At 42.6% G+C, this 27943-nt stretch overlaps 1 protein-coding gene and 1 non-coding gene across 3 annotated transcripts in view; one reads left to right on the forward strand and one right to left on the reverse strand.

Moving 5' to 3' along the window:
• Positions 1–27943, reverse strand: part of NRP1 (neuropilin 1) — a 214205-nt gene that overhangs the window by 114950 nt on the left and 71312 nt on the right. For both annotated transcript variants that reach the window (XM_061587883.1, XM_061587882.1), the window contains exon 3: positions 18809–18990. In XM_061587883.1, coding sequence (XP_061443867.1) covers positions 18809–18990 — 182 coding nt within the window. The remainder of the gene's footprint in view (positions 1–18808; positions 18991–27943) is intronic.
• TRNAM-CAU (transfer RNA methionine (anticodon CAU)) lies at positions 19670–19743 on the forward strand. The gene has a single exon. It is a non-coding gene; the product is annotated as a tRNA-Met (tRNA).

Genomic DNA, 27943 nt, shown 5'->3' on the forward strand with positions numbered 1-27943 from the left:
CTTAGGCAGAGGACGTGAGAACATAGGAGGCTGCCTTATATTGAGTTTGACCACTGGTCCATCTAGCTCAGTATTGTTGACACTGGGTGGCAGTAGCTCTCCACATTTTCAGGAAGGGTTCTCTCCCAGCCCTACCTGGAGATACTGGGAATTGAACTTAGGACCTTCTGCATGCAAAACAGATGCTCTATTGTTGACCCTTCCCAGGACTTCTCAGGAATACTCCATGACATTCCTTTGTCTGGAGATGCTATGAACTGGAGATGTCAGACTCAGTCCCAACACTGTTACTTCTGTATGCAAAATATGTACTCTGCTGCTGTACTATGACAGTATTGCAGTGCATTCTACAATGAAGGCTGGAGCTAGTGGACAATAGTGTAGTGGCAAATTCAGAAGTGCAGGTTCTCTTCAGGACAGTCACAGCCATGCCCTTCCTTTGCTACTGAGTTGTGAATGAGATCCTTGTTAATGCCTTCTCTCACAACAAGACGTCCCTAGCAGCCAATAAGCATGAAAGGGAGAGTGTTAGCTACTGAAAAGAGTCTTCTCAGTGGTTGACTCACCCCCTTTTACTTTTATTGGCTCCAATCAGCAGGAAAGAACAAGGAAGCATGTTAGAAGACTCTTCTCAGTGGCTAACACACTTCCCTTTCATGCTGTTTGGCTCATAGGATTCTGGAGACATAGGTACCCTGCTCAGACCCTGCTCCCAAAAAGGTAAGGGATCTAAGATCCCCCAAGACCCTGGATGACCACACCCCTGCTAGTATACTTCTTAAAAAGTTGTATGTATACACTGAAAGCCTAACAAATTTATGATCATAAATCTCCAATTGCAGTCTGCATAAGGAGAGTGTACTCTCTTTAGAAATAATGGCAGGAAACACAGAGTATGCTTAGAAAATATCCAGCTATCGATACATGCAGTTTCCCAAGAGAAGTCTAGTCTGTTAGATGTATATGTATATAAATAATGGCACACCATAGGAAATGGATTCTTTCTGAAATGATATAAACCATGCTACCTCTTGCTGTTTTGGCTACCATCCAGATAGAACATTCAGGAGATAATTGAGAATGGGGTCTCATTTGTTTCTGAAATGTATGAGATGGTAAATCCAGACCCAGACAAAATTGTGTGCTTTGGCAAAATGCATCATCTAAGGTTTAGTCAAATTCTAATTTGGGAAGTAACACTACGAATGAAATGAATTGTAGATAAAGGCCTAATCCAGCCCCTGCCCTGCATGTGAGATTAGGAACATGTGAGACTGTGAATCCAGCTCTTCATATGTGGGAGGGCTGCTGATCGAGAAGGACAGTTATTTGTAGTAGGGACATCCTGCTTATAGAGTGGTGCATGGAAGAAGAAGAGAAAAGGATGTGGTGGTGGAGTAATTGCATCCCTAATATTCATCTTTGTTTACTAGTGTAAAAACCTTAAGGCTTTGTTATGTGCCTTAAAACGATTTCGACTTATGGCGACTGTATGAATCAGAAACCTCCAGTAAGCATCTGTCATGAACCATCCTGTTCAGATCTTGTAAGTTCAGGTCTGTGGCTTCCTTTATGGAATCAATCTCTCTCTTGTTTGGTCTTCCTCTTTTTCTACTCCCTTCTGTTTTTCCAAGCATTATTATCTTTTCAAATGAATCATGTCCTCTCATTATGTGTCCAAAGAATGATAACCTCAGTTTCATCATTTTAGTTTCTAGTGATAGTTCTGGTTTAATTGGTTCTAACACCCAATTATTTGTCTTTTTCACAGGATGCGCAAAGCTCTCCTCCAACACCACATTTCAAATGAGTTGATTTTATCTCTTACCCACTTTTTTCACTGTCCAACTTTCACATCCATACATAGAGATCGGAAATACCATGGTCTGAATGATCCTGACTTTAGTGTTCAGTGATACATCTTTGCATTTGAGGAAATTTTCTAGTTCTCTCATAGCTGCCCTCCCCAGTCCTAGCCTTCTTCTGATTTCTTGACTGTTGTCTCCATTTTGGTTAATAACTGTGCCAAGGTAATGATAATCCTTCACAAGTTCAATGTCCTCATTATCAACTTTAAAGTTACATAAATCTTCTGTTGCCATTACTTTAGTCTTCTTGATGTTCAGCTGCTGTCCTGCTTTTCTGCTTTCCTCTTTAACTTTCATCACCATTTGTTTCAAATCATTACTGGTTTCTGCTAGTAATATGGTATCATCTGCATATCTTAAATTATTGATATTTCTCCCCCCAATTTTAACACTTCCTCCATCTTGGTCCAATCCGGCTTTTCATATGATATGTTCCTCATATAGATTAAACAAATAGGGTGATAAAATACATCCCTGTCTCATATCCTTTCCGATTGGGAACCAGTGAGTTTCTCCATATTCTGTCCTTACAGTAGCCTCTTGTCCAGGGTATAGGTTGCGCATCAGGACAATTAGATGCTGCGACACCCCCATTTCTTTTAAAGCATTCCATAGTTTTTCATGATCTACACCAGCCTTTCCCAACCAGTGTGCTTCCAGATGTTGTTGGATCACAACTCCCATCAGCCTCAACCAGCATTGCCAATGGCTGAGGCTGATGGGAGTTGTGGTCCAACAACATCTGGAGGCACACCGGTTGGGAAAGGCTGATCTACACAATCAAAGGCTTTGCTGTAATCTATAAAGCACAGGGTGATTTTCTTCTGAAATTCTTTGGTCCGTTCCATTATCCAACATATGTTTGCAATATGATTTCTGGTACCTCTTCCCTTTCTAAACCCAGCTTGGACATCTAGCATTTCTCGCTCCATATATGGTAAGAGCTTTTGTTGTAGAATATTGAGCATTACTTTATTGCATGGGATATTAAGGCAATCGTTCAATAATTACTGCATGCCCTGGGATCCCCTTTCTTTGGAATTGGGATGTATATTGAATGCTTCTAGTCTGTGGGCCATTGTTTTATTTTCCGTATTTGTTGACGAATTTTTGTCAAAATTTGGACAGATTCAGTCTCAGTAACTTGTAGCAACTCTGTTGGTATGCCTTCCGTTTCTGGTGATTTGTTTTTTCCAAGTATTTTAAAAGCAGCTTTCACCTCACATTCTAAGATTTCTGGTTCTTCATTGCATGGTTTCTCCAAAATGAATCTGTCATCCTGGCATCTCTTTTATAGAGTTCTTCAGTGTATTACTTCCATCTTCCTTTTTTTTTTAATCTTGGTCAGTCAGTGTGTTCCCCTCTTGATTATTCAACATCCCTACTCTTGGTTTGAATTTTCCTTTAATTTCTCTAATCTTTTGGAATAGGGCTCTTGTTCTTCCCTTTTTGTTGTCCTATTTCTATACAATGACTATTGTAATAGTTCTCTTTGTCTCTACATACTAGTCGCTGTACTAATGATTGCATTTAGGGTTCTGTCTCCTTTTGTTTTTGATGTACTAATTGAAGGACGGTTTTAGATGAATTGATGTTATGGTTTGTTGACTGTATATTGATTTATATATTGTATTTTCCATTGCTGTAAGTCGCCTAGAGTGTCCGTTAGCTCGGACAGATAGGCGACTAACAAATAAAATTTTATTATTATTATTATTATTATTATTATTATTATTATTATTATTCCCTTCTCTCTTTAACGAGTTTCGTCAGTCATCCATTGAGGTCTTTCTCTCTTTTTAACTAGAGGCATTGTCTTTTTGATGTTGAGGTAGAGAGGGCTTTGGCAGGGAAAGAAAGCCGGAAGGACCATGGGAATAAGTATGGCACAAAGTCAGGCTTGAATTCCTACCTGCCTCTCTTCCACTATCCAGCTACCACCGTCATGGCACATTTTAGTCTGAACTTTCAAGGAGCTGTCCAAGGTTGTGACATGGAGCTTCCAGCCACCACTGCACTATAATGCACACTGGAGTGGTGCTTTCTTACATATGGGATTTGGCTTGTGGCACACTTGTCTCATCCACACACTACTGCTGTCTGTGATCTGGGGAGCCAATAGAGGTTTGGCTGGACTGATTACGTACAGTACATCTTGGTGACCAAAATCTGGGTGGTGCTGCAGAGCAGCAGGGATCAGGTAAATAGCTTCTAGTGACTGAGACGTTATGGTGGAACAGAGAATAAGGCACCTGAGCCCTCTATTCAAGTCACCTGGTGCCTTACAGGCTGTGGAAGTGAAGCCTGACGTTATGGCATACCCAGTCCCATGGGCCTTCCTACTCTCTGTCCCTGCCAAAGCCCTCTCTGCCTATGCCATATGTGTCACCTGTGTTTCAGGTTCCCCAGGTAGTATTGGAAAATCTTGGGCCTTCAGATGTTATTTATAAATCTCATTGTCCCTGACCACTGGCCATGTTCGGTGGGGCTCATGGGAATGGAATGCAACAACTGTTTAGAGCAGGGCACACTTGTCCTACACCACACCTATATGAGATATACAGCATCTATTTTTCTGAGTCCTAACTGGAGGTAAGGTCCATTGAACTCAATGGGACCTACTTCTAGTGGACATAGGACTGCAGCGTTAAACTTGTAACCTAAGCAAACTGATTTTAATGAAATATTTCAGCTATATTGTTTCTAGGGCCACTTTCATAATGCTCTCTGTAATACCCAAACTGTCATATTTGCCACATATCACCAGTGACCATTTCTATAATAGTTTAATATATGAACACTAGATATAGATTTTGCATTCAATAAATTTATTAATTCACCATTACTTAGGATGCATTAAAATGTTCAGAAGGAAAGAGAACATGAACTTTGTGCTTCACAGCAACTGCAACTCCTAGACCACACATGCATATGTAATCTTTTCCATCCTTGTATATGGCAATATCATTTGCACTTTGATATACTGTGGCATAAACCTGAGTTAGAATTACTTTGGGACCTATAACTTTGAATATTCTGACTTTTGTGTATGTAAAGTCTCATTTATAATGTTGCCTTAATGTAACTAATGCCTTTCAGAAAGAGATTTAAAGGATCATACAAAAAAATAAATGCATAAACTGCTGAGTTGTCATTGAAATATCAAGGAAAAGGGGTCCCTTTGAAAATGCTCACTTGCAAATAGCTTGTTTAGAAGCCCTTTCAGTAGTTTTCTCATTGCATACCAACCTTAAAAGTCCATTGCTTAATTGGCCAGGCACTGGAATTGCAGTCTCTAAGAATCTAAATGCTTTTGTTGTGGAAGGAAAACCTTTGTTCCTATAAAAGTTAAGACCCTTTATTCATTAATTATCTAGTTTTGGTTGGAGGACCCTCTCGGCTTCTGAATGTGTGATTCATCAGTCTGCATCCAACTATAGCCAAAGCTTGTGCCAAAAAATGATCTCATGACTACTCAGTGGCAATTTATTCAACAAATGATCTGACCACAGAGTAGGGAGACTAGAGACCACTTGCCAGTCCTTCTAATAATGGAAAACCTACCTGCTACCCTCAGTTTTGGGTTCTAGTTGTACAGAATTTATCTGTCTTCAGTGAAACCCCTGGTATGCTAGGCATGAAATGGAGCTTGAAGCTTAACTTCATCTACCTCATTAGCTGAAATACTCTAATGATGTTCTTCATTATCTGCTCATTGTTTTCTGCAGAAATCCTGAGCGTACAAAATAACTCCTAGATTGCAAAGGTTACCACTTCAGTAAAAATGGAAATCTTTTATTTTATTTATTATTCCATTTATATCTCACCTTTCCTCCACAGAGCTCCAGGTGGTATACATGATTCTCCACCTTCTCATTTTATTTATTATTTTTTATTAATTAAATAATAATTTAATTATATACTTCCAGTGTTATAGCAGGTGAATCAACTGAGGTATCCACAGCACAGCCTTGCCTTAATTTCTTGGATGAGTTTCAGTTGGTACAGCTTGAGGACGTTGACAAGGTGGTTGGACAGGTTCGTGCAACCACTTCTGTGCTGGATCCTTGCCCTTCTTGGCTAATAAAAGCTAGCAGGGATTGACAGCCAGCTGGGCCAGGGAAGTGATTAATGCCTCTCTGAGAGAGGGGGTGGTCTCTGGCCGCCTGAAAGAAGCGGTAGTGAGACCACTCCTGAAGAGACCCTCTCTGGACCCAGAAAATCTTAATAACTATAGGCTGGTGGCAAATGTTCCATTCCTAGGCAAGGTCCTTGAACTAGTGGTGGCAGGCTAGCTCCAGACACTCTTGGATGAGACCGATTATCTGGATCCATTTCAGTCGGGTTTCAGGCCTGGTTTTGGCACGGAAACAGCCTTGGTTGCCTTGTATGATGACCTCTGTCAGGAGAGAGACAGGAGAAGTGTGACTCTGATGATTCTTATTGATCTCTCAGTGGCTTCTGATACCATCAGCCATGGTATCCTTCTGGGATGACTGGCTGAGTTGAGAGTGTAAGGGACTGCATGGCAATGGTTCTGCTCCTACTTGGTGGGTCGGCTCCAAAAAGTGGTGCTTGGGGAACATTGCTTGGCCTGTAGATTCTCCAGTATGGGGTTCCACAGGGGTCAGTTCTGTCCTCCATGTTGTTCAACATCTACATGAAACTGTTGGGTGCAGTCATACCAGAGCTTGGAAAAGTTACTTTTTTGAACTACAACTCCCATCAGCCCAATTCAGTGGCCATGCTGGCTGGGGCTGATGGGAGTTATAGTTCAAAAAAGTAACTTTTCCAAGCTCTGAGTCATACACTGTTGGGTGCAGTTTTGGAGTGTGTTGCTATCAGTATGCTGATGACACGCAGCTCTATTTCTCCTTCTCATCCTCTTCAGGTGAGGCTGTCAATGTGCTGAACCAATGCCTGGCTGTGACAATGGACTGGATCAGGGCTAATAAACTGAGGCTCAATCCAGACAAGACTGAGATGCTGTTAGTGGGTGGTTCTTCTGACTGGATGGTGGATGTCCAACCTGTCTTGGATGGGGTCGCACTCCCCCTTGTAGCTTGGGGGTTCTCCTAGAACCATCTCTGTCACTTGAGGCTTAGGTAGCCTCTGTGGCACGGAGTGCCTTCTACCAATTTCAGTTGGTGGCCCAGCTATGCCCCTAACTGGACAGGGATAACCTGGCTTCAGTTGTCCATGCTCTGGTAACCTCCAAGTTAGATTACTGCAATGTGCTCTATGTGGGGCTGCCTTTGAAGACGGTTTGGAAACTGCAGCTTGTGCAAAATGCAGCGGCCAGATTGTTAACAGGGACCAGATGATTCGAACATATAAAACCGACTCTGGCCCACTTGCATTGGCTGCCTGTATGTTTCCAAGCACGATTCAAGGTGCTGGTTTAACCTATAAAGCCTATAAACCTATAAAGCCTTACACAGCTTGGGACCACAATACCTGATGGAACACCTCTCCTGATATGAACCCACCTGTACACTATGCTCAACATCAAAGGTCCTCTCGGGTGCCTACTTCAAGGGAAGCTGAGAGGCTGGCAACAAGGGAGCGGGCCTTTTCAGTGATGGCCCCCAAATTATGGAATGATCTGCTGACAAGGTGCGCCTGGCACCAACACTGTTATCTTTTCGGCACCAGGTCAAGACTTTCCTCTTCTCCCAGGCATTTTTTAACAGCATTTAAATAGCACAGTTTTAACTTGCCTATCAGTTTTTATGGGTTTTAATTTGGTATGGTTTTAAATTTGTATACTTGTTTTTAATGTTTTTAATTGTTTTAAACCACCCAGAGAGTTTATAAAACAAACAAACAAATAAATAATAAAAAATAATTTTTAAAATTTATATCCCGCCCTTTCTTCCAGAAGGACCCTAGGGTGATTTTATTATTGTAACAACCTGGGATGTAGGTTAGCAAACAGTCACTACTATGAAAAAAAAACTTACACATTCTAAGTAAGGTTTTTTTTTTAAAAAAGAGGGGGTATAAATTGCCATTAGACTCCACGGATTTGTTATTAGGATTACTGAATGGGGTAATCCCAATTAAATTTAGGAAAATTGTAGGCAATATGTTACTTACTGTGAAAATATTACTAGTTACTATGTAATAGTACTAAAGAAATAGTATTAGTACTATTAGTACAATCACATAGTAACCAGCAATATTATTAGTATTACAGTACTATTATCATGGCACAGAATGCTAATGTATAAAATATGAAATGGTGGGAAAACTGTACAAAAGCAAAAAATAAACTAAAATATATCATTGGGTTGTTATAAATTTATTCAATAATGGAACAAAAGAACTAATTACCAGAATATTGAAAGAGAAGTTTTGGAAGTAATCTAAACAAATCTTATGAATGCAAAATGGATTTTAATTACACTATTGTTAAAACATTCAAATATATGATGCAATTTAAGTTAAAATGTATAGTTATATTTAAACACAACAGCAGCAGCAGCAGCAACAAGAAACACACCGCCTGTTTGTAGATTACATTAAATCATAGTTAATGTTTAACTATGGTTTATCACAAATGAGCAGTGTGCTGGTGAACATGCTCAACCTTGGCTCACTGCTCTTGGTTTGTTTGGGTGAAACAAAGTATTAGCCCAGGTTTAGATGTCATAACACATCAAAGCTTGTGGTTTGTTGCTTTCAGTGCAGTGAGGTCAGGTGTGGGAGAGGAGTAAAGAAAGAACTTTTGAGCAGTGTGCACTACCAGTGTGCCTCGAGATCCATACATGTCTTGTTTGGGGTCAGATTATTGTGAAAACCTGATTATCAAGTGTCCATATGTGTGGGCTTTTTTGTTGTTGTTGCTTTCTCATTGGCTGCTCCCCTAAGTCCACCCCTTTTCAGTGATTGGTCCATAACGGTCATTAGCTTTTTATATGCTTTTTCAGAAGAGCGAAGAAACGTATGTCTTTTTTTAAAATTCCCATGCATGTGCAGGTTTGTGGATGTGCAAAAAGGCAATGTTATCCCCCCCCCCCAATGCAAGCAAAATAAACGTCTGGGTTGTTATATATAACATAGTGCATACTAAAGATGGGAGCTGCTGGTTACTCCCGATTCCACTGAATTTGTCGAACTGAGAGGCAAATCCCTTTCCATGTTCAATTATTCCCCACTATCTCCTGCTGTTACCTTCTGCCCAGTGCACCCACTAGATCTCCTCTTCGTGCCTCCTCCTCCCAAATACCCTGCTTTAACATACGCAATGGGACCAGAGCGTGTATATAAAGTGAAAATGTACTTAAAGTGAAGCACTACTTTTTTCACTTATCGATGCAACAACACAACAACTTTATTGCATCATAGCCATAAGCCTTTTGCAAATACATATAGAGATACGAACAATTTATTAAAATTAAAAAAAAGGTGTCCTATGGGTCTGTTAACCTATGGATAAAAATCTCTCTCAGTTTTTGTGCGGCTATCGCAAAATTTGCAACCGCGAGAGAGACTAACTGTCAGGTCCAGGATGAGACTGAGGAAGCAGACCAGTGGGTGAAAGCAATTCAGTTTTTATTAGAGTGACATCCACACAAACGCTGCGCCTTCTCATAAAGCGCCACTGACTTACAGATCCTGCGACATGGAAAGATAGTTGACAGAGCGAAGTGCACTTTCCCGCCCAACTCTTAAGTAGGACCCAAACGGGTGCGAAGCCTTTCACTCCGCCTCAATTCCCCCTCAGGGGCCACCTGTCTCCCCCTCCCCCTTTTTTGTCTCTTCACTCGTCGTCGAGTACGCGGTGAGGGGGGAAGCGCCGGTCCCTCCCCTTCTGAAGATTCCGACTCCGGTATGGGCGTAAGGGGAGGTCCGGGCGGAGGGGGAGGCGTGTGAACTTTCAAGGTTGGCTCCGAGACTCTGGCGCTCCTAGGATCTCCGTTGCTGGGCAACCCTATCTCTGGACATTCCTCTCCTTCTCCTTCGCTCAAGTCTGACAGGGGGCTCCCCTCTCCCTCGTCTTCTGACTCTAAATCCCCGGGACCCCAATTCCGCATCCTGACATCATCCCCTCTTCCAGGCTGAGCCCCCCCCTCTAACTGGCTTGGGACGGTGGGGAAATAACTCATGAAACCGTTTCACTAACTCTGGAGCGTGCACATCAACTTCATTTTCCCAACTCCTATCTGCAGACCCGTACCCTTTCCAATGGATCAAATACTGCAATTTCTTGCGTCTTATTCGGGAGTCCAAGATGTCCTCAACTTCGTACTCCGTCTGCTCATTTACCCTGATCGGAGCCCCTGGAGGTTCCACTGGCCGCAACTCACTGGGGGGGGCTGCTTTGGTGAGCAGAGATCGATGAAACACAGGGTGTACTTTTAATGAATCGGGTAACTTCATCCGGTACGCCACCGGATTAATTTGAGTCTCTATTTCAAAAGGCCCCACCCTCTTATCTTGCAGTTTTCTGCATTTGCCTGGCATTGGGAGGAATCGAGTGGACAACCATACCTGGTCTCCTGCTTGAAGGGGGGGGGCTTCTCTTTGGTGTAAATCGGCAACTCGCTTGTACTCCGTCTTGGCTTCGTCCAGTTGTTGTTTCAGGGTCTGTTGGATGGCTTGTAACTCCTGTAGAAATTCTTCAGCGGCGGGCACTAACACTTCCCCCGAACTGCTAGGAAAGGCTTTAGGATGAAATCCATAATTTGCGAAGAACGGGGTTTGCTGAGTGCTGGAGTGTAAGGCGTTGTTGTAGGCAAACTCTGCAAAATGTAAATACGAAGTCCAGTCAGTTTGTTGGTAAGAAACGTAACAGCGTAAATATTTCTCCAAAATGGCATTCAAGCGTTCCGTCTGACTATCTGTCTGGGGGTGATGGGTAGACGATAGTTTTAACTCCGTCTGCAGCTGCTTCCAGAGCGCCCTCCAAAACTTAGCTGTAAACTGAGTCCCTCGGTCCGAGACTACACTGTTGGGCAATCCATGCAACCGGTAAACCTCCTTGATGAATAATTTGGCCATTTCTTTCGCTTCTAAGGGCCCCGGGCAAGGGAGAAAATGTGCCATCTTGGTAAGTAGATCTACCACAACTAGAACGGCAGTCATCCCTTGTGACTTTGGTAGATCAGTTATAAAGTCCATGGAAAGGTCCTTCCAAGGCTCACTGGGGACCTTTAACGGTTGTAACAGCCCTGCCGGTTTTCCCGTTTGATGTTTAGCTCGCATACAAACCAAACAGGATTTCACATAGTCCTCAACGTCCCGGCGCATCTTCAGCCACCAAAAGTCTTTAGCTATATTCTGAATGGTTTTGTAAATCCCGAAGTGTCCTGCAGTGACCGAGTCATGGCACTGGCGTAGAATTTTGAGTCTTAAGTTTCCCTCTGGCACGACCCTGGCCGTTTTAAACCACAACAACCCATCTCGCTAGTAGAAATTCACCTCTGAGTCTGGATCCTGCCCCGCCTTGTGAATGTACTGCTGCATGCCCGTCCCTTCCCGTTGCGCTCTTTTGAGCTCTTCCTCCCATGAAGGTTGGCATGATCCTTGTGTTAATTTCTCCCGCGGGATCACGTACTGTGGCTGGTCCTGGGGCTCACTCTCCTTAAATTGCGGCTGTCTGGACAAGGCGTCGGCTCTCTGATTCTTGGCTTGGGCATGATACGTAATCCTGAAGTTGAACCTGGCGAAGAACTGGGACCATCTGATCTGCCTCTGGTTCAGCTTCCTGGCCGTTTGCAGACTTTCCAGGTTCTTGTGGTCGGAACGCACTTCAATTTGATGGGAGGCTCCCTCCAAATACTGCCTCCAGTTCTCGAAAGAGTCCTTAATGGCCAGTAACTCCTTCTCCCAAACTGTGTAGTTCTTCTCGGCCGGCTTTAACTTTCTAGAGAAGTATGCGCAGGGGTACAACTCCTTTCCCTCGGGATCTCCTTGTAGCAAACCCCCCCCGATGGCAAAGTCCGAGGCATCAGCTTCCACTATGAAGGGACGGTTCGGATCAGCGAAGCGCAAAATGGGTTCGGTAGCGAATTTCTCTTTTAACTCCTCAAAAGCCTTCGTAGCGTGCTCCGTCCATTGGAACTTTTTCTTTCCCCTTAAACAGTCGGTCAGGGGAGCCGTTAGTTTGGAAAACCCCGGGATGAATTTCCTGTAGAAGTTAGCAAACCCTAGAAACCGTTGCACATCCTTTTTCGTGACGGGTTGCCCCCAGTCCTTTATGCAACTCACTTTCCCTGGGTCCATCTCCACTCCTCCCGCTGAGATTCGATACCCCAGGAAGTCCAAAGACTCGAGGTCAAACCCACATTTCTCCAACTTAGCATACAGGTGGTTTTCTCTCAGTCTCTTTAACACGGTTCTTACGTGTCGGTCGTGATCCTCTTGATTCTCTGAAAACACCAGGATATCATCTAAGTAACAGATTACATACGTGTCCAGTAAGTCTCTAAATACATCGTTCATGAATTTTTGGAAAATTCCTGGACTTCCCGAAAGCCCAAACGGCATGACAAGGTATTCAAATTGACCGTAACACGTGAGGAACCCCGTTTTCCATTCATGTCCCTCCTTCATTCTGATTAGATTGTAGGCTCCCCGCAAGTCCAACTTCGTGAAAATCTTGGCTGAACGTAGCCGATCTAGCAACTCTGAGATTAAAGGCAGTGGATAGCTGTTAGGGGTGGTGATCTGATTCAGTGCACGGTAATCATTACACGGCCTGAGCTCCCCCCTTCTTCTTCAAGAACAACAAAGGCGCCCCGGCCGGAGACTATGACGGGCGAATGAATCCTCGCTTCAGGTTCTTTTCCAAGAACTCTTTCAGAGACACACTTTCAGTCTCTGTGAGCGAGTAAATCCTTCCCGACGGTATGCTGGCCCCTGGCACAAGATCGATCGTACAGTCGTAAGGACGGTGGGGGGGGTAAGGTTTCCGTTTCCTTTTCGTCAAACACATCTTGGAATTCCTCATACTTCGGAGGGAGCATCGCTGGCGTTCCCTCTTGTATGACTCCCGCTAAGGTGTTCTTGATTCCTTCTGGTTGGCAGTTCTCCTGACAGTACTGAGATGTGAACCACACCACTTCCTCCTTCCAACTTATTTTAGGCTCGTGCATGGCGAGCCAGGGCATCCCCAGAATCACCTCAAAGCTTGAAAGATCTGACATGTACAGTGAGATGAGCTCTTCATGCCCGGGAATTTGAAGCTTCAATTCCTCCGTGGCTTGCGTTACCCCCCGACTTCAGGGGTCTCCCGTCAATGGTCTCCACGGAAAGGGGGGTGTCCAGTGTCCAGCTAGAGATGCCATAACGCTTGGCCAGCTTTGCGTCGATGAAGTTGGTGGAGGCTCCACTGTCGATTAAGACAGTAGAGTTGAACATCACTCCTCTGGCAGTTGTAATCCGCACAGGTAGAACCAGCACTCCTTTGGAGGGAGGCTGGGTCATCGGGGGGCCTTTGTACAACGCTGCCCCCAGCCCACCGGCCTTCACGTGGACTGGGCGTTCTAGTTTTCCGACGGCTCCATCTTCCCCTTCTTTAGCCCACAGTCTCTGGCCATATGACCCAGTTTGGAACAATAGAAACATAAGCGTTCTCGGCATCGTCTTTCTTTCTCTTCTTCCGAGAGCCTTGGTCTGGCCCCCCCTGCCCTTCAGTCGCGCTACCTGTCATTCCCGAAGTGGAGGGATTCTTGCTGCGAGGCGCCGAGGCGGAGTATCTAGGGGCCTCCTGTCTCTTCTCCAGGCGTCTCCCCTCCAGTCGGTGATCGATCTGCAGGCACAGCCGAATAAGTTCTGGTAGGTCGGTGGGGGGGGCGGTCCTGGCCAGTTCATCCAGGATCTCCGCGTTCAGTCTGCTCCGGTACATGAACATCAGGGCTGCCTCATTATAGCCAGTCTCTTGGGATAAAATTTTAAACGCATTAGTATACTCGGAAACAGTTCCTTTTTCTTGTTTCAGAGCGCCTAGCTGCCGCGCTACAGTTTCCGCTCTTTGCGGGTCTTGAAACATCTCGGTCATTTCTTGTATGAATCCTCTGTACCTTCCTAGGAGAGCATCCTTTCTCACCAGATACGGAGTCACCCACTTTGCAGCTTCTCCCTCCAGGAGGCTGATCACGAATGCCACTTTGGCCCCATCACCCGGAAATTCTGCATTCCTGACATCCAAGTATAGTTCACATTGAGCCACGAAGGTTGCCAACTGATCACTTTGTCCCGCATACTTTGGGGGTAATCCAATGGGCACCTTTACCGCAGCGGCTGGAGGGGCGGTTTGCATCCGATCGATCGTGGCTTTCAAGGCCTGATTATCCGTTTTCAGTGCCTTGACTGCTGCCAGCAAGTATTGAACATCCATCTGTAAATCAGTCACATTAGTCCTCAAGAGTCTCACTTCTTCCGTCTCAGAAGTGGGATTTGTTCCCCCCTCCGCTCCCTTTGACATCTTGTCCTCGTCTCGTGGAGAGAGCGTTGAGAGTGATTTAGGGGGCTCTGTCAAGCTGTCAGGTCCAGGATGAGACTAAGGAACCAGACCAGTGGGTGAAAGCAATTCAGTTTTTATTAGAGTGACATCCACACAAACGCTGCGCCTTCTCATAAAGCGCCACTGACTTACAGATCCTGCGACATGGAAAGATAGTTGACAGAGCGAAGTGCACTTTCCCGCCCAACTCTTAAGTAGGACCCAAACGGGCGCGAAGCCTTTCCCTCCGCCTCAATTCCCCCTCAGGGGCCACCTGTCTCCCCCTCCCCCTTTTTTGTCTCTTCACTCGTCGTCGAGTACGCGGTGAGGGGGGAAGCGCCGGTCCCTCCCCTTCTGAAGATTCCGACTCCGGTATGGGCGTAAGGGGAGGTCCAGGCGGAGGGGGAGGCGTGTGAACTTTCAAGGTTGGCTCCGAGACTCTGGCGCTCCCAGGATCTCCGTTGCTGGGCAACCCTATCTCTGGACATTCCTCTCCTTCTCCTTCGCTCAAGTCTGACAGGGGGCTCCCCTCCCCCTCGTCTTCTGACTCTAACTCCACGGGACCCCAATTCCGCGTCCCGACACTAACCTAGAGTAGTCCGATAAAAGTATATTGACCTTAACCTCATCAGGGTAAGATGCTATTGGTTCTAAAAATGATTTTAAATTTTTTTGCCTAGGTTGTTCATAAAGAGGACAATGAAGCAAATAATGATCAATCTCATCAACTACCATACAGCCATATGAACAATGTTGTTGAGCCAAAGGGATGCCTTTATACCTGCCGTCTAGAAAGGCTGTGGGCATAACTTGAAATCGAAGAGCTGTAACAGCTCTTCTGATTTTAGCTCTGTCTAGAGTCTCAAGATAATTAGACATATAGTGATTTAATTTAAAACATGGGTACCAACGTGAAAAGGAAGCCATCATAATATAAGCACGATCTTGGCCTGCTTATTGGCCTGTCATTTTCGAAGACTAAATTTTGAAGGGCTATTCTGTTGAAACCCAGCACCTTGGATTGAGAAAGATCATATTTTGCAAGTACCTTCAAGCAATCCGAAGCCCAACCCTCAGATTGCATTTGTTCTAGCCAGCATTGTTTAACCAGAGCTGCCTCCTCCATTTTAGAGATTCTCTGCCAGAGTCTTAGATTGGCCAAATCAATGCGAGCAGCAATCGATGGTAATCCCAGCTCGGCTCTTAAATGTGCTGCTGGCGTCCCCGGTGGTAAACCTAAAACTAGTCTCATGAACGCATTTTGAGTAGGCTCGAGTTGGTAACTGGCCGAGAGGCCCCACAGTTCTGAGCCATAAAGAATCTTTGGTATTATTGTGGATTTAAGAATTTTAATCATGGGTGGTACAAGTTGGCCTCCTTGCGAAAAATAAAACCTTCTGGTTAGGCCTAAGATTTGGGTACCGGTTAGTGACGTGGCTTTAATTTGCGTAGCCCAGGAAAGTCTGTTGGACAGGTGGATTCCAAGATATTTAAAAGATACAACCTGTTCAATTGGGGCCCCATTTAATATCCAGGTGTTCTTAACTTTGGAGAATTTGCCGCAAACCATTATTTTAGATTTATTATGGTTGATCTTAAGTTTGTGTGTTCGGCAGAATTCGTTTAATTTGCGGAGCATTCGTCTGAGGCCGATTTTATTCAACAAACATATGGCCACGTCGTCCGCATATAGAAGGATGGGAACCTTTTTATTTCCTACTGAGGGGGGAAAGAAGGAGGGTGAAGATACTGCATCTACTAAGTCATTTATAAAGAAGTTAAACACAAAGGGGGCCAAAAGTCACCCCTGTTTTACTCCCCTCGCAACTGGAATTTTAGTAGAAAGGGCGCCATTGTTACCTAGGCGCACTTGGATGTTATTTGATTGATGTAACGCCCTAATTAGCCAAAACAATCTGCGATCAATATTCGATTGGGCGAGCTTTTGCCAGAGGAGTTCTCTGTCCACAGAATCGAATGCAGCGGAGAAATCAATGAATGCTATATATAAGGATGGCCAGATTTTTTTCTTTGTTTTCCTTATTAAGTGATGGAGAATAAAGGCCTGGTCGATTGTGTTCCAATTTATTCTAAAACCAGCTTGTTCCTCATGTATGATTAAATTAGTTTGGTCCCAATCATTTAGTTTATTTAGGAGAAAGCGGCTATAAATCTTCGCTGATACATCTAGGAGACTGATCGGCCGATAATTTGTTGGGTTTGAGGGGTCCCCTTTTTTAAAAATCGGGACCACATGTACTGCACTGCAATTGTCATATATGGGCATAACTGATGTAAATAACGCATTTATAACTAAAATAAACATAAAATAAAATAAGCTTCATATCTAAGGTGATAGATTTACAACTTTTCTTTGTATGTGCCATTATGTACTTGAAGGCAAGGGAAATGCACACCCCACACACCAATGCACACCACACACACACACACACAAGCCAGAAGTGGCAAAAGCCAGAACTAATGATAGGCAGAGAGAGAAAAGTATTCAATTAAAGCAGGAAAGGAAGTTGGGACAATGGAGAGGTATAAAATGAAATCAGGGTGATCTAAAGAATTTTTTTTATTTTTTTTTAATTTTTTTATCACAAACAATTACAGTAAAGCAGATGGGACAATGGAGAGGGAGAGGTATAAAATGGGACAGTAAAATGAAATCAGGGGGATCTAAAATGAAATCAGGGGGATCTAAAGAGCGCGAGGTGCCCCCCCCCCACACACACTGTTGTCACCAACCTAGGCCGGGTCAGGCAGAGCTCCAATCGCTCTTTACAGTACTGTAAAGTAAAGTACTTAAAGGTAAATGATTTACATTTAAATGATTACAGTTCTGTCTCCAAGGCAGCAGCCGCTCAGATCGCTAGATTGCTCAATCGCTCTGCTCAGATCGCTGAGACGACACTTCGCAACGCACGTGGAACGCAAGTTCTGTCAGTGTCCGTTATTGCGAAGCGCTTACGTTAAAGTGGGGTATGGTGGAGTATGGAGCATGTACGTTATAGCGAGGTGACGTTAAGTGAAGTGAAGTTAAGCGGGGTATGCCTGTATTAGATCCTCCACCACACACCATGGGAGAAAGCAAGAGATTGTCTCTCATTCAATTTCAAGTTAGCAAAGGGAAGCCCCACATGAGTCAGTTTCAGGCTAAGAGGAAAAGAACACAACTTACAGTGAGTGCGCACTCTCTCTCTCTCTCTCTCTCTCTCTCTCTCTCTCACTCACACACATACACACACACACACACACACAGAGAGAGAGAGAGAGAGAGAGAGAGAGAGAGAGAGATCTCACTGCCTGGAGGGAGAGAAGCTGATCTCCCCTTCCTGTCATTCCCTGATTTTTAGCTCTTTGTTTGGCTTCCCTTCCCATCCCCATCAGCTTTTGGGTAGGAAAAGAGAGGCTTTGCCCACTGCTGGATCGGCTGCAAGATTAATGTCACATTAAAGTACTAGAGCTTGTTCTCTCCCCACCCTTTCCCCCATCAGCCCAAGGAAGCTCAGTTAAAAACCTCCTTTAAACTCCATGTTTTCAATGAATTGTTTGTGTAATATCACAAAATAGCTTTTAAGTGGATATATTATTCATTAAACATTTGATTTTACATTTGATTGCAAAATAGTAGATTTTTTTAAAAAACCCAATGTGATACAGTTACAGAAGCCAGAAGGAGAAAGTACCAAGTTCACTACCAGAAGCAGGAATGAACTGTAAGAAAGAAGGAGTAGGCGTGGACCGAGGGTGGGGGGAAGGAGAAGGGGCTTGGCATATGACGGAGGAAGATCCATGGACCACTTATTGGAGGAAAGTCTGTGGCATTGCGTCCAATGGACAACAGTGAATTAATGAGGACACAAAGCAATTACATTGCAGATTATACAGTCGTATGGATGGGCCCACTGTAATTGAAGCATGTCCTCTTATTAGCAATAAAATAATTAATTCTGCTAATAGTAAAGGGATTAATTATGCAAAGGCAAACAACAGAGCAGTTGTGGGCACCCTGTGACCCTCCAGCTGTCTTTGGACTTCAATTCCCATCAGCCGAGCAGCATAGCCAATGGTCAGTGATTATGGGAATGTAGTCCAGTAATGGCTGGAGGGTCACAGCTTCCCCACTCCTGCAATAAAGAAACTCTATAATAATCATGCCTTTCTTGTATGCTTTCGGAAATATCTGGAAACACTATTGGAATGGAATACTAGAATAAATGAAGCCTGGTTATGCTTTCACCAGGTTAGGCTATGAGAGAATAACTTGCCTACGGTTATTCTCTGAGCTCCAAGTCTGCATGGGCATTTGAACCCAGGTTTCCCATTAATACAACACTCGTTGCTAATATGTTCAAAATTGCTGTTTTAATTCCCTCTTCCTCCAATACTAGGCCTTTTAAGTTTGAACAATCACCATGGTTAAAATTTTATATTAAAAATAATTAGCATGGCAGAACAGTCATAAGCTCTTTTTGCTCACCTTTTTTGAAAACTTCATAGCGAATGGAAAAGCCTGCTCCATGTGTTTCATAATCAGAGACAAACTTGATTAAGAGGTATGGTCCGGTAGATATCACAGGAGGGGGGGCAATCTTGCCGCAAAACTTTCCCCATACTCGGCCATTTGCACTGTCTCCATCAATCACTTCAACATAATCGTACCTGGTAGATAAATTGAAGAAGAAACTTTTAACTTCCAGGAAAGAAAAGAGAGCTAATTAATTTAGGAACCATAGCCATGCAGCATACATAATGAAGAAAAATGCTAGCCTTTTTGGAAGCTGCATTATTCTGAAAGATGTAAGCAAAATGTAATAATTAAAATGGACTACATCATGTCTGTAGACATCATCTGGCAACATGGAACTATTAGGAAGAATGGCGCCCATTATGCTTACAGACAATGTCAGCTAAAGTAACCAATTAACAAGAAAAAGGAAATCTCATGAGCACAATTCTGTATTATTAAATTGCATTTCTTTGTCTATAGCAGCATTGTTATCAATACATAATACACAGCATTCTTTTCAAACAGCAGAGTTCTTGCCTGAATTCTAAAATGCCTTTCTATATAATATTTTAATTTCTGTATGCAACTCTCCAAACATAGGTCCAAAGAATAATAAACGAAGCCCTAAATATTTAATGCTCTTTACTCCACTGTGTCCTTGATCACTGTATATCTAAGCAAGCATCCTTTTAACATCATATCACTCGAAATATCCAGATGAAGTTAGATCTGTTACCACCACCACCCACCACCCTGTTTTTAAGCTTTATCTTACCTAGCATGGTCTACTCTGGCTCAAGGCAACTCTTCAAAGGATTAGAGCAGGATGCAGGAGGGCCATAGCTCAGTGGTAGAGCATCTACTTCATGTGCAGAAGGTCCTGGGTTCAATCCCCAGCATCTCCAGGTAGGGCTGGGAGTCAAGAATCCTGCCTGAAACCCTGGACAGCCACTGCCAATCTGTGTAGATAATACTGAGCTAGATGGACAAATGGCCTAATTCAGTATAAAGCAGCTTCCTATGTTCCTATGACTATGAGAGCCTTTTAACCACAGATGCTAAGGGCTGAACCTGGACCCTTTGAATGCAAGGCATGTCCTCTACCGTGAAGTTATGCCTCCTCCCTTATTGATATTGCAGGCTTACCTGAGCTCACGAGTGAAATCAGTGGCTACAAAATTTCTGAGTCAATGGCCAAGACCTAAAGAACGACACAACTGGTTCCACACAGCAAGGCAGTCTAGGGCTTGTATTTCTTGAATCCCCCACCATGCTATTGCAAGAATCCTCCACAGAACTACATCTCCCATACTGCCCCAGGATTCACAGCCTGGTGTGCTGCTACCCAGTTTGTCAGGGCTATGGTAAGGGAGAGAGGAGGGAAAGCAAGAAAGCTCCTACTCCTGTGCACCACTACTTCTTCTTCTCCCATTGCCAATGCTGCTTGACAGTAAAGGGGAGACAGCAAAGTACTTTGGGAGCTGGTGGTCTAATGGGGAGGGCTTTTGAGGACTGGAACAGGGGGAAGTCAGGAATTCTTCAAGGAAGCCTAGGAAGAATGTGTGGGCTTTAAAAGCTCATTTGAGGCAGGCTTCTACGAGCCCCCAAAGTCCTTATCTAAATCTGGCTTGGAAGAACTGTTCCAGCATCTCTTATCTGCAAGAAAATGTTCTTAGGATCACAGTAGATCTCAAGCCTACCCACCAACAACCTGCCCATCAACAAGCCATTTACTATAGGTAACCTAAGAACCCATTTACCCTGGCAATTATAATGTCACAATAGCAGGCTGCACATCATTCTGAATTATGCTAGTGACTATCCCTCATTAGATCTACGCTTTCTCTCTTTTCACCAAGCAAAGGTTTATACTATAGATATTGCAAGAGTTCATAATTACTTTTTTCAGAATACAAAATTTACCCATCTGTATAGTGCCAAGCTGTATTACAAATGAAGTGGCATTTCTGCAAAAAAAACTTCTACTGTAGCATCAAGTGTAAAATGACATTCCATGAGATTCTAAGCATGCACATTCAGTATTCAACAGACCAGATGACAAAAAGCCAGCTGCTTTCATTGGTTACTGTGACCTATGGGACCAGAACATCCAACCAAACCATCATTTATTAGATAAGTATCTTTTCAGTTTAGGTCCATGATCTCTTTTGGGTCTTTTTGCAAACATTTTATATAGTTGCCATCCAGACTGAAAATTCTTGCTTTTTTTCCAAGTATGTTTGCTTTCGAAAGGGCAATGGTTGAATTCCCAAGTGATTCTCTGCCACATCTGATGCTGGAAACTACAATTTTCAGGAAACAATATGATCAGGCTCATATTGTTCACTGCCCATGCACCAATATTACAAGATGAGAGAGAACTTTCATTATATGCTCACTAAGAAACCTTGTACTTATGGAATTGAGAGGAGATTGCCTGTCACTGGTTGATACTTCATTAATGAATTATAAAACTTCCAACAATTAGCTGGACAGATGTCTTTAATATTCATCTTCCTGTTCATGTCCTCCTTTCTGGCCATTCTGTCCACTGCTCTTTCATTATTGGAGACCTTCTGTTTTTGTTGTAGGCTTTGTACAAAGAAGCCCATACATCATAATTGCAATATTTTTTGTTTGTTAGTGACTGTGGAATGAGAGAGGATTGTTTCTGGCCATTTACAACAAGAGACAGTTTACGTCTCAAAGATCCCAGCTTTTCCCATACGATGTCAAAGTTATTGATGCATAGATACGATGAGGTAAATGTGGTCTTAATCTATATATTAAAAAACCAACAACAAAAGCCTGCAACCTAGAGAGAAGGAAATATCCATGTACAGGGTATACAGGATATGCATGAATAATTAGGGCAAGGAAACAAACGTAAACCCAAACTAAACTTTGATGAAACAATATACAAAAAGGAATGCTTTTACACTGACCATGTGGAGTAGCTCTATTAACTCAAAAGGGCTACTAAGGCAAAAGAGGATTGTGGATTGCTACCTGCTTTCACGTTTCTTTTCAGAAAGGAAATATTCCAACTGATATCCTAGTTAAGGGAGAATTTGATCCCTGTCACGTTCCTGAGGTTTGAAATTGCCCAGTTAAAAAAGCTGGTAGAGAGTTACATTGCTCTTCCCCTTTATTTTCAAAGCATGTATTTCTGTCACTGACATACATAATATCTGAAAGACTGCCTCCTTCCCTACAGACCATTTAGGGTGTTAAGATTGGCAGAGGGGACCCTCTTGGTAGTTCCACCGCCCTCAGACGTGCAGGGAGCAGCAGCCCAGGTGAGGGCATTCCCTGTTGGCAGCCCCTAAACTGTGGAATTCCCTCCCCCAAGAGGAGCTCTCCTATATAGTTTCTGTCGTGTGCTGAAGACACACCTCTACTCTGGCTTTGACACCTGCAATACATATTTTTAGGATCCACCCTATTCCTCTGATTGTAAATTGTTTTAACTGGCTTTAATATAGCATTTTCACATTGTTGTAACCCACCCTGGGGCATCATGGTGAAGGGCAGGTAAAAATCTAATACAGAACAACAATAACCTCTTCAGAGATTTCCCCTCAGGCTGCATACACACCGTACATTTAAAGCATACTTAAAGCATGTGGCTTCCCCCAAAGAATCCAGAGAACTGTAGTTTACACCTCACAGAGTTATAATTCCCAGCACCTTTACCAAATTACAATTTCCAGAGTACTTTGGGGGGAGCCATGTGCTTAAAATATATGGTGTGCCCAGAGTCAACAACAACTACCTCCTAAGAGATTTCCCTTTAGTCTGACAACAACAACAACAACAACAACAACAGCCTCCTCTGAGATTTCTCCTCAGTCTAACAATAACAAAAACCTCCTCTGAGATTTCCCCTTAGTCCATTGATGTATATTTTCATTGATGTTTGACTTCAGAATGGCTAATTGGGAGTGTATCTATACATATATGAACCTATCCGGACTTTAAGATCATCTGGTGAGACCTTACTCACTATTCCATCTTTTCCGCAAGTTCTTCTTGCTAAAACACAGAATAGGGCCTTTTCGCTGGCTGCCCCCAGATTGTGGAACTCCCTCCCCAGTGAGGTTCGATTGGCCCCTTCGCTTTTGTCTTTTCGTGCCCAGGTGAAGACTGTTTTATTTAGACGAGCTTTTAACTGAAATTGACAAATATTTTTATTTTCTCTTGATTTTTAATCATTTTAAACGTCTTAATCTGTATGATTACTGTTTTAATTGTTTATGGTTCTTAATTGTAAGCCGCCCTGAGTTCTCCGGAAGTAGGGCGGGGTATAAATATTATATAAATAAAATAAAATAAAATAAAAATATATTCAGTTTTATAATCTGATTACAAATATTGAGACAAAATGGAAAAGGCAGACACTCTTAAGGCAGTTCCATTGGAAGTGATTGGAGGTGGCCTGCAAGGAGGACATTGGAAGGCCATGAAATGCCATTCTACATGTTGTTTTGAGCTCCTTTCTAATACTTGGGGATGGGCTGGTATGGTACATTTCTATTTCTCTCTGTTCCATTATGTTGCCTTTTAAAATTCATCAAATAGCTTTTTCTACACACAATCTCATTTTCTTTTCATTATCCTATTATAGCTAACATTAATATGTTGCATTAATTTGTTCTGGACATTTCATCCTACTTGCTATGCACACTGAAATGCCCCAAATTATATCAATGAATGGAGGACTTTTTTTAAAAAAATGGCAGTAATGTTAACTATATCTGACAATTTTGAAGTGAGCTAAGGGGAAAAAAAGCCTTTACGATGACCAGTGCCACCTTTAACAATCCAGATCCAAACTGTCTGGAGCCCATTACTTATGTTTACACAAGATCTCAGGAGACAACTGCAGAGATGATATCACTAGTTAAAGTGGACAGCCAAAGGCTCTCTAAATTAAAAATGACATTACCTCACTGGTTAAAATTGTATGCCAGCTTTGGTATATATCAAATTGAAAATAAGGCTGACACTGATGGTACTGTAAACATTAACATATGTGAAATATTGTGCTAACAGCATTTCCTCTTATACATCTGATGTTTCAGTAGCCATTGATCAACATATTAGCTTCGCTGTCCTGTTTCAAAGACAAGGAAAAGAAAAGAGGAAATGTTCACTCTGAGACAATTTTGCAGATGTTTCATGTGATTAAAATGGCTCACAAAGAGATTAGAAAGGTGGATTTATAATTGCCCTTCTGCCTTAAATATATAGAGGTTTTTCTGCACATTTTGTGTCTTAGAATATAGTTGAAATGTTCATGGCAGCCTTTCAGATTATTTATTTATTAAAGCATTTAAGCCGCACTCTTCATAAAGGTACTTCAAGGCAGCTTGCAACATTAGGACAACAGTATCTTGTTGTGTGGGTTGGGGAAATACTTGTGGGTTTTTACACCTTCTGGGGTTGCTCATGAGTGCTGATTGTTTACACAGATAATCCTTTCTCCAAATTGTGAAATATTTATTGAAAAGTTAACTAAAAGAAAAAAGGAACACAAAGCTGCCAGCTGCTTTCTAAATTTAGCTGATCGGCTGCTTGATATACAGCCCAGCTGAAGTTAAATAGTAGGATTTAATCTGTTTAATAAAGACCAGCTCAGAATTGATATTTTGAGAATAGGACTTGAGTGGATCAATACAGAACTGAGCATATGGTGAAGTGGTTATGGGATTGATCAAGCACACACCTGACTCATGTAACTCAACTCACATTCATCACTCACCACTTTTTCCAGAAGGTCTGATGTGGAGTAGTACATGTAGACTGAACTGTGCATGTGTTTGAACCAACATAAGAAGAGCTTTTATAAGAACCATAAGAAGACCTATCTAGTTGTGTATTCTTTTCTCACAGTGGCCAGCCAGGCTACGGTCTGAAGGCACATGAGGCCATCTCCTTGCTTGAAGGTAAGCATGTCTGGGTCTGGTCAGTGCCATACGACAATGGAATCAATTACCTAGAGAGGTAGTGGGCTCTCCGACACTGGAGGCATTCAAGAGGCAGCTGGACAGCCATATGTTGGGAATACTTTGATTTGGATTCCTGCATTGTGCAGGGGGTTGGACTTGATGCCCTTATAGGCCCCTTCCAACTCTACTGTTCTATGATTCTATGATCTCTACAGATGTACCAGTGTTTTGTGCAAAATGTACACTTGTTGATTTATGCAGCTCAACTATTGTGTACACAGGTACACACAATGTACACTTGTTACAGATTGTACAGCTCAACTATTTGTATACACACATGATGAATGTCGCATGATTACACTCTTACATAGAGTCACCAAAGTGAGGCAAAGCAGTCAAACCAAGACCAAATAAGGCAACAGTAGGCAGATTTGAAGCAAGGGAAAAGAAATCATCAGATCAACACAACTCATGTGTGGGGATATCTAATGGGGGAAAAAATCTACTTCCTGTACACCAGCAATCATTTCTGTAACATGGAACAGTAATTCTAGCAACAACTTAGGCCAACAAGCCAGGAATGAGAGTGTGTGTTGTGTAGTTCCCCTTCCCCCTCCCATATTTGCTTTCCTTATTTAAAGACTGGGCTTCAGTGGAAAACTAACACGAGTGTGGTACTTGAAAGGCATCTTAACTCTTTCTTTCCCTGCTGCAATTTTCCATCTTCAATTCTCCCCCCATGCTTTTTGGTTGTGCAAATGAAAAGAAACTGGTACTCCCATATCTATTTCACTGAAGACCAAAATCAGCTGGGAAGGGGGGCAGAGGTGGAAAATGGGTGGGAAAGAGTTAAGTTGTCCCTTTCCCCATGCTGGTCTCTTGTTGCAGCCTTGGCAGTTCATTTATGCAAAGAAAAGAAAACATGGAGGAAGGAACTATATCTGATTAACATTATGTGTAGTTTCAACCTTAGCTTAATGCAAAAAGAAACTTGATCAACACTGATGATCAGGGCTAGAAATGACCTGCATCTGGATACAATGGGAATCCATTTGTTTGCTGCTGAGCAATCTGCAAGTAATTCTTTTCAAGAATAAACACCTTCCAGAATCCCACATATGCCATTATTCAGAGTCAGAAGGCTCCCTATGATGCTTATCAATTCCACCGTACCCACAAAAGAAACTAAGATGAAATCTTTCCCTTGCTTATTCTGTAGAAATAGCCAAATGGCTTTCACAGATGTATTAAGATTACGAAGAACATACCCCATCCTATGACCACTTCTGCATCTTATCTGATACAATTATTGCTTCATTAATTCTGTGATATCCACATGGCAAGACTAACTGTGAGTATATAGATGGGAAAGAGCAAGTGAGAATATCCAATCGTCTATGACCATGACATCACATCCCAGCAATTTCAGATTCTGAAATAAAATTATTCAGTCTTGGAAGTTATATTGAAGCAGGGAACTTATATTCAAAAGGTATTTAAATATATATGTATTGCAATTCATAGGGATTACTAAATGAAGCACACCTGTCATTTCAACACCTAATTTACAATGCCACCCAAGACCAAAGTGTAATAGTTAAACAAAAAAACCTGAGAATGTACATTCGCAACTTGAAAACAGCATTGTCCTGAAAAATATAGGGGAAGCAGTTTGCATCTCCCTCTGGAGTTGGTACCAGTTCCACTCCATAAGTATGTCATTAGGAAATGCTGTGCCAGGGATGCAGTTGGCACACTGGCATTCCTCTAAGGAGACTAAATGTGTCACTTCAGCAGCACACCCAGACAGGATTGGCACACATCCCAGGATTCTGAGCTTGCAATCGTGGAGCTCCTAGCCAGCAAAATCATTGCTCTGTTATTGCTATCAATGGCATTGCAAATATTTTTACAACATTATAGCTCTACAGGGTCTAAAAGAACATGGCTATCTGAATACAGATATGTAGCCAAGTACCACTTCAGGCTTTGTGTTATAAACAGCACTGGTATTTTGGGAAATGGGAGAAAGAAAATCTGAGTATTTGTGGCTTGTATTTGGGTAGATGCCCAGATTATGGTAAATAAACATAACCATACAATCACATTTGCACTCCCTGAGCTCTCCTGAGAACTCTAATTTCCACAGTCTTTGGAGGCTTTAACATTGCAAAAATGCTCCTTGTGTTTTAAGGTAGGCTGCATATGGCTCCACATTTATATGGAAAGTTGCTCAAGGGTAGTATGAGAATCTTTGTGCCCCCCCCCTTTTCCAGTTCCACCATCAGTGGCTGAACATGCTGCTACTAGACAGTCCTAATTTTATGGTCCAGTAAAAACAATGTCTGGGAAAGATTCCCACCAGAATTATGAAAGAACACAGAATTCCTCTAAGGATTCTTATACGAGGATTGCAAAAGACTAGCTCTTATTTGGAAAGCGTTGAGTTACGGCTTCAGGAAAAAGGGCAGGCAGTATCTATTGAAAATAAAACAAGGGATGAGACAGTGTGTGTTGTATGGCAGCTCCAAAATACAGGTTGGAGAGAATTCCACATTCCTGTCTTCAAATATGAGACAGCAGTGAATTGCCTGTATCTGTTTTTTGTCTTCTGAATATCCCAGTGACCTCATACATGCTCCGCTGCAAACACTCCAATTGGTAATAAAAGCAACTGTACAGCATTGCCAGATACTGAGGTCAGCTACTGCACCATTTATTTATTTATTACATTTCTATCCTACCCTTCCTCTCAAAGAAGCCAAGATATCAAGTTATTCATGCCGGAGAGATTTCTACCTCCAACAGGACTTTATAAAGCTTTTGATTAGAGTTTAGGCAAAATAACATATGCTCACAGGTGGAATTGTTCTTCTTGATCCTATCAATCAGCATTTGATCTACATGTTGAATATTCTCCTCTCAGTACAGCAAGTCCTCCCCATGAACCGATTATAGATGTTTTACTCAAGAAACCTGGTAGAGGAAATCTGACTTTATCAGAGAAGGCTTTGAATGTCAGCTACCTTCATATACTCAGGGCATTGACTATGAGGCTGAGGCTGCAAGGGAATAATTTTTTTTATATAGGGCTGCATTTTCAAAACAACATGTGGGTTTTGGGTGCAGCAGACAGGTATAGTTTGACTTCTCT

The sequence above is a fragment of the Rhineura floridana genome, chromosome 10 (genome assembly GCF_030035675.1).
Source record: "Rhineura floridana isolate rRhiFlo1 chromosome 10, rRhiFlo1.hap2, whole genome shotgun sequence".
NCBI lineage: Eukaryota > Metazoa > Chordata > Lepidosauria > Squamata > Rhineuridae > Rhineura > Rhineura floridana.